Here is a 7,787-nt window from a genome sequence, read left to right as displayed (position 1 = left end):
GAACCCATCCAAACATCACTTCATGGACCTTTAGCTTGTGTCTGTGTGTGGACAGACATAACATGAGCTAATTATACATTACTCCTCCACAGAGTGGACCAGCAGAGAGCAGAGGTTTCCACTGGTCAGTCTGCACAGCAGCATCAAACACACCTGGACTCTGTGGTTATGGTTTGTAGTACTACGTTTACATTTGTTCTTTTCAGTCACCTCTATGCTGCACTTTGTGGACCAGAGGATTGTCAGTGTGTCCAACATAAGTCAGAGTTTGGGCTCCATGATTTCAGTCAGATTGGGGTGACTGTAGCTCAGGAGGGGAGCAGGTCAGCTACTAGTTAGGTTTGTGAATCAAACCCTGGCTGGCAAATGTACTGGGTAACGTACTAAACCCAAGCTGCCCTCTGATGCATCCATCAGAGTGTGAAAGAAAGTATTTAAGCATAGAACAATGTGCTTGGTTGAATGAGGCATGTTGTATAAATGCTTTGTGTGCACAGAGTATCAAAGAGAGCTATATAAGAACCAGTCCATTTACCACTGGGTAATTCATATAGTCTTCTTTTCCAGCGGCTGGAGGACAACATCACCATGTTTGTGAAGAACGAGCTGAAGAAGATCCAGAAGCTTCTGAGTCCAGATCACCCAGAAACTTTAAAGAGCCAGATGGAGGATGAGGAGATGTTTGAAGGAGAGGATGAAGATGAAAGAAAGAGCTGCAGAGAAGCATTTCTGAAGATCACACTCCACTTCTTGAGGAGACTTAAGCAGCATGAGATGGCTGACCATCTGCAGAGCAGTAAGAGAATTTCTCTAAAGACTGAATATTGATCTTTCCTAATAGCTCAAGAAATGGACCAATAGACATTCATCCTTTCAGGGTACTGAAAGGCTATGATATTTATTATATAATATTTGTTTCTGAATTTCTTACCTTCAGAAATATTTGCTCCACTCTGTAAACGTGAACTTAAAGCCCAACTGAAGAAGAAGTTCCAGTGTGTGTTTGAGGGCATCGCTAAAGCAGGAAGCCCAACCCTCCTGAATCAGATCTACACAGAGCTCTACATCACAGAGGGAGGGACTGCAGAGGTCAATGATGAACATGAGGTCAGACAGATTGAAACAGCATCCAGGAAACCAGACAGACCAGAAACAACAATCAGACAAGAAGACATCTTTAAAGCCTCACCTGGAAGAGACGAACCAATCAGAACAGTGCTGACAAAGGGAGTGGCTGGCATTGGGAAAACAGTCTTAACACAGAAATACAGCCTGGACTGGGCTGAAGACAAAGCCAACCAGGACATCCAGTTCATATTTCCATTCACTTTCAGAGAGCTGAATGTGCTGAAAGAGGAAAAGTTCAGCTTGGTGGAGCTTGTTCATCACTTCTTTAATCAAACTAACGAATCAGGAATCTGCAGGCTTGAAGACTTCCAGGTTGTGTTCATACTTGATGGTCTGGATGAGTGTCGACTTAATTTGGACTTCAACAAAACTAAAATCCTGACTGAAACAAGAAAGTCCACCTCATTGGATGAGCTGCTGACAAACCTCATCAGAGGGAACCTGCTCCCTTCTGCTCGCCTTTGGATAACAACACGACCTGCAGCAGCCAATCAGATCCCTCCTCAGTGTGTCGACATGGTGACAGAGGTCAGAGGGTTCACTGACCCACAGAAGGAGGAGTACTTCAGGAAGAGATTCAGAGATAAGAAGCAGGCCAGCAGGATCATCTCCCACATCAAGAAAGCTCGAAGCCTCCACATCATGTGTCACATCCCAGTCTTCTGCTGGATCACTGCTACAGTTCTGGAGGATGTGCTGGAAACCAGAGAGGGAGGAGAGCTGCCCAACACCCTGACTGAGATGTACATCCACTTCCTGGTGGTTCAGGCCAAAGTCAAGAGGATCAAATATGATGGAGGAGCTGAGACAGATCCACACTGGAGTCCAGAGAGCAGGAAGATGATTGAGTCACTGGGAAAACTGGCTTTTGATCAGCTGCAGAAAGGAAACCTGATCTTCTATGAACCAGACCTGACAGAGTGTGGCATCGATATCAGAGCAGCCTCAGTGTACTCAGGAGTGTTCACACAGATCTTTAAAGAGGAGAAACAACTGTACCAGGACAAGGTGTTCTGCTTTGTTCATCTCAGTGTTCAGGAGTTTCTGGCTGCTCTTCATGTCCACCTGACCTTCATCAACTCTGGACTCAATCTGCTGGAAAAACAACAAACAAGCTCTCAGACAGAGAAATACTTCTACCAGTGTGCTGTGGACAAGGCCTTACAGAGCCCCAATGGACACCTGGACTTGTTCCTTCGTTTTCTCTTGGGTCTGAAGACTAATCAAACTCGTTTGCAAGGCCTCATGACACAAACAGGAAGTAGCTCAAAGACCAATCAAGAAGCAGTTCAGTACATCAAGGAGAAGCTCAGTGAGAATCTGTCTGCAGAGAAAAGCATCAATCTGTTTCACTGTCTGAATGAACTGAATGATCGTTCTCTAGTGGAGGAGATCCAACAGTCCCTGAGTTCAGGACGTCTCTCCACAGATAAACTGTCTCCTGCTCAGTGGTCAGCTCTGGTCTTCATCTTACTGTCATCAGAAAAAGATCTGGACGTGTTTGACCTGAATAAATACTCTGCTTCAGAGAAGGCTCTTCTGAGGCTGCTGCCAGTGGTCAAAGCCTCTAAAAAAGCTCTGTAAGTTATAAAGTTTTTATTATTTAATTTGGTTGGTATGTTATGAAAAACACACTGCCATGAACTTCTGTTTTGTTTTTGTCAAAATCACTGTAATATAATCACTGTACCTTTATATACATGCGACTTAATGCTGCTGCCCTCTTGTGGCTAAAGTGTAATTATGTTCTTGTTATTAGGGAGGATTTGAGAGTAAGGCTACGTTCACACTGCAGGCGAAAGCGCATCAAATCCGATTTTTTTGACCCTATGCGACCCATATCCGATCATGCTATGACAGTGTGAACGGCGTAAATCTGATATTTTCAAATCCGATCTGGGTCACTTTCGTATGTGGTACTGAATCCGATACATATCCGATGTTTTAGAAAGCGACTGCTGTTTGAATGGTCAAGTCGCATTAAATCCGTCTTTTACGTCACCAACACAAGACAGACGCCAATTATCAGCGCCCGATAAGACATCGCAAACGCTTCCTGGCCATCCCGTGTAGATGTCAGTGAAACTGTTGGGAAGACAGCGTTGGAGAAACGTGAACTTTTTATTTGTACTGTATAATCTGCAGATTCTGACAGAAATCTGCAGCTATCCTTTGAAGCACCGCTCCTCTAAAACAGCAATAAGGATCATTATTAGGTTATTTACATTATTATGTAAATAACAAAATAACTTAAAGCAAAAATTGGGAAACGTAAAGTCCGAAGTCTTTATATTAAGGGCCATCTGTCAAACAATATTGTTTGCTCTGGGTCTAAACAGAGCACGTTGTGTGTGACATCTTCTTTTGCGCATGCGGGCCGCTTTGAGCGTTCACACTAGAGCGCGTTTGCTGTCGCATTTTATTTGTAGTGTGAACGAGCAGATAAAAAAATCGGATTTGATCAAAAAATCGGAATTGAGCATTAAGACCTGCAGAGTGAACGTAGCCTAACATGCCAAGTGAGTCAGCACCTTCGCTTTAGCTTAAAAAATCCAAATTCTTACGTCATCAGTTATAGTTGCATGTATTCATTATCATAAATTAACCTTTAATATTGATGTCTTAAATTTATTTTGATTAAACTAGCAATAATTTTATGGTTGTATTAAATAAATACATCACTAATGAATTATTTATTTCAGTGATTAATTAAAAATGTATATAATTAATTAAAAAAATATATTGATAATTAATTATCAGTTAATTTCATTTAAAATAATTCATTATGTATTTATGTACAATTCAAATTAGTTAATTACATATTTTGTTGGTTTGTTTTCTATTTTAATTATTTTACTGACACATTTAATGAATTATTTAATGATGTATTTATTTAATTCACGTTGCTACTCCTGGCCCTGCATCGCTGTTCATAAATACATTTTATTTGTCAGCTTCACCCATCAAAGTCAGGGGGCGGGGTTAATGCTGATCAAGTCAACACCATTGCTTTGGTCTGGTGGGCGTTCTTTTAGTGGGCTTTTCTCAATACTAAGTAGGCCTACACACCAGGGTTTGGACATGTGTGGACCCAAACTATACTTTTACCCTTTTTTGTGTGTCACCAAATACACTTTAATATTTTCTAGACAAGAATGTAGTGGCGTAATCTTTAAGCTCTTTTGGCTCCAAACAGAAGTGACAGACTTGAGCAGGGTTCATTTAAAGGCTGACAGAAGTGGAGTGGTGACGGGGAGATGTTTGACAGGACAGTGTTTCAGCCTCCACAGGTTCATGTTGTGCTCCATCAGTCAGTGAAGATGAAGTCAGTGCTGATGAGGCTGTAGAGTGTGTGAGGGATGTGAATGAGGATGATGAAGATCTGATGATAGCAGATAAAAACAGGCTGCAGAGACTTTGAGCCATACAGGGCACACAGTGTGTGTACAGAACAGCTGAAATCATTATGGAGGCCTCACTGGAATATGGAAGCATCACAGTACAGCTTCAGTGAAGCATTAAAGTCTCTGATATGAGATGAGAAATGAAGCAGCCAGAGCTTTTTCATGAGTGGAAATCCACTGTGACTGTGAGCTGCTGCTACAGCCTCCAGATTAGCCAGCAGCTCATCCTGCTCAACATTTCCTCACCAACTTTAATGGAAGTGTGATGTTTTCAGCTGGAGTGATGGTCAGGGTGGCCTCCCTCTCCTCTTCTTCTCCTCTTCCTCTTTCATTTGTAAAGCCACTTCTGCTGCTTTCATTCATTTGGAAGTCCTGTAGCTGAGTTTGGGAGAGACTAACAGCCTCGGCAGCAGAGGGGAGAAAGGCTGTAACACCACCTCTTTACTCTGTTCTACCTGTCACATCATTTTATCAGGAAACAAATATGCTCATGTTTTTACTATGTTTGTCTTGAAGATGTAAGAAGATCACATGGTGCTTTTTATTATTGTGTTGGTTTGTTTGCTGTCTCTTGGATGGAGCCCAGCTGTGCGTGGCCCCTGGGCCTGTGGTCAGAGTGTGTGCTGGATAATCCGGCCCAGGATGAGGCCAAACTGACATGGGATGAAATGTCTGTCACATAATTGAGCTTAGTGTAGTTTCATTTCTGCACAATTTAAAAACAACCAAAACTTTGTTCTGTCTTTTCTATGTTATACTGTAGACTTTCTTTGATACTGTGTCCAAAAGGAGCAGCTTTTACTTTGAAGGGGAGGCGTCTCTGTTTCCTCTTCAGGTTGGATGATGGAAGCAAATGAGTGTGTGATGTTCTTTCAGTGTTGCACTTTGTAGACGCTCCCTGAGCACTGGTCTCACAGCCAGCTGCACATAGAGACCAGTGTTGTTAGTCCAGGTCAGAAGATGACTTGTTGGAATGAAAATGAGCTTGTAGTTTGTCTGCTTTAATAATGTGACTGGAAAAAGGTGTTGGACTTCAAATATGTCCATTTCTTTCACACTTCACCTTTAAAAGTGAAGCCTTGTGGTTCCTGGAAGGAAAAACACGACTTTTTCAAGTCTTTGTCCTGTTTTTATGATAAATGTACGACTTTAATGTGAAACATTCAGAGTTTTTTCTCTTGTTGTGTTTGTTTGAAGCTGCTTCCTGTTGGCTTCAGCTGTTTGGAGTTTCCATTTTCTAAACTTCTACATTCTGAACCTTCTTCAGCTCTGAACAGATGATGAAACACTGAATGATTTCAAGCTCACACTTTGTCTAATAAACTTACATCTTTCATTCTTTATACAGATTGAGGGGCTGTGGTTTGTCAGAGATCAGCTGTGATTATCTGGCAGCAGCACTGAAGTCCAACCCCTCCCATCTGAGACAGCTGGACCTGACCAGGAACAAGAAGCTGCAGGATTCAGGAGTGAAGCATCTGTGTGGTTTCCTGGAGAGTCCAGGATGTGGACTTGAAACTCTGAGGTCAGTCAGCATGTTTTAGTTGTGCTGAGATGAATATGATGTGAAAGTTGTGCTGACACTAAACTGCAGACATCAGGCTGATATTATACTGATCCACACTGAGGATCTTCATGGTAAAGTCTGTTTTCTTCTTCTCTGGTTTAGTCCATTGACTGCAGCAGAACAATGTTCACATTTCAAACCTTCAAAGAAGAAGAAAAATCCTCCACTGGATAATTCACTGTGAAACTCTCCAACTTTTCATTCCACCTTAAAGTCTGTCTGACACTGAAATCCAAAGCAAAATGTGCGTTTGCTTTACAGACAGCAGTCCAACACAAACATACACACATCATCCAAAACACAGTCCAACATCCAAATCTCCTCCACTGCCAGCATGAATGATGGGAAAGAGAAGGAGGAACACTCTGACATTCAGGGTTAGAATGAGTTTCATGAAGCAGACTGTGAAGATCAAAGCTGCATTAGAAAGCTTACATGAATGAATGAGTGGACAGAAGTGGACAGAGATCATCTGAAGCACTTCAAAGGCTTTAAATCAGCACATTTCTCTTTATTCTTTATCAACTCTGTTAGTTTCTCTCAGTTTTCTGTGGAATGAAGCTAACAGCAGGCTAATAAGATACTGACCAATAGGTTTCTATTAAAGGTTGTAATTTGTATATGAAAAAGTGCTTTGGCTCAGCAGGGATCAGCTTACAGGTAGAATACAGCTGCTGGATGGGATTAGCATGTCATAGCTATCTACCAAACTGCTAACTGGGGGATTTCAGGCCATCTATGGATCATTTTTGCTAACTGTTTATTCAGCTTAGGCTCACAGGGCTGCAGCCTGTGCCCTAGCTGTCATAGGGCAAGAGGCGTGGTCCACCTGCACAGGTGAGCAGTCCATCACAGGGCCAACAGAGAGAGACAGAGAAGCACTCTCTCACATCCACACCTACAGCCAATTTAGAAGCACCAATGAACCTAAGCAGCATTTCATTGGACTGTGGGAGAACATCCAACCTCCACAGAAAGGCCAACAAGCTTCAACCTACAACCTTCTTGCTTTAAGGCACTAGTGCGAACCACTTTTCCCCATTTCAGCCCAAATCCTGCATCTTCCTGTTTCTGACTCCAGGCCAGCTCCACTAACACTTTCTCATCAGACACTGCCACCTAGTGGAGGAAGTCTTAGTTCCATTTGAAGCTTCAGATTACAGTTAGTTCCTTTACAAAGAGGTGGAGGTGGTGGGGCCACAGCACCATCATCACTGAGTGCCATAGGACACTTAACCTTTGTTTCCATATGCTGGGAACTTCCTGTTGTTCCAAGGAGGACTGGAAAATGTGTGAAAATCTCCCAGTCAGTTCCTCACAGCACACTTCAATCATTTCCCTCCCACAGCATCAGGACCAGGGCTTTTTCTCTCTTTGGTCCCACTAAGAGATTTCCACACAAACACCTCATCAGTGGGACTCTCAGAGCTACCAGCCCTTTGCTACAATCACAAAGCTCTTCATTGAAATCAATGATATCAAAGCTGGAATCAAATGAGTCCAAGTCTTCTGCTGATTCAGCATCACATTCATCTTTGCTCCTTGTCCTGCATCCCCACCATGGACTTCATTCCTTTCCAAGCCAGCCTTGAGTGTCCTTTATTCAGCTCATCCTCTGCTTTACTTTTACACCTGATTTTAGCTGCTTTATCTCTCTTTCAACAAGTTTCTGTGCCTCAATCTTTTTC

General features: G+C 42.5%; 1 protein-coding gene across 1 annotated transcript; it reads left to right on the top strand.

Moving 5' to 3' along the window:
• The first annotated feature begins 398 nt into the window (after window positions 1-398).
• LOC146675714 (protein NLRC3-like) lies at window positions 399-2,712 on the top strand. The gene is made up of 2 exons (XM_085400680.1): window positions 399-796; window positions 938-2,712. Exons 1-2 carry the CDS (start codon window positions 589-591, stop codon window positions 2,710-2,712), a joined length of 1,983 nt encoding a protein of 660 aa, XP_085256806.1. The 5' UTR covers window positions 399-588.
• The last annotated feature ends 5,075 nt before the right edge of the window (window positions 2,713-7,787 follow it).

Source organism: Rhamphochromis longiceps, linkage group LG3 (assembly GCF_057381845.1).
Source record: "Rhamphochromis longiceps isolate RC_006_pf linkage group LG3, R_longiceps_female_GT1.1, whole genome shotgun sequence".
Taxonomy (NCBI): domain Eukaryota; kingdom Metazoa; phylum Chordata; class Actinopteri; order Cichliformes; family Cichlidae; genus Rhamphochromis; species Rhamphochromis longiceps.
Note: the sequence above shows the minus strand (reverse complement) of the source record. Positions and strands in the feature narration are given on the sequence as shown.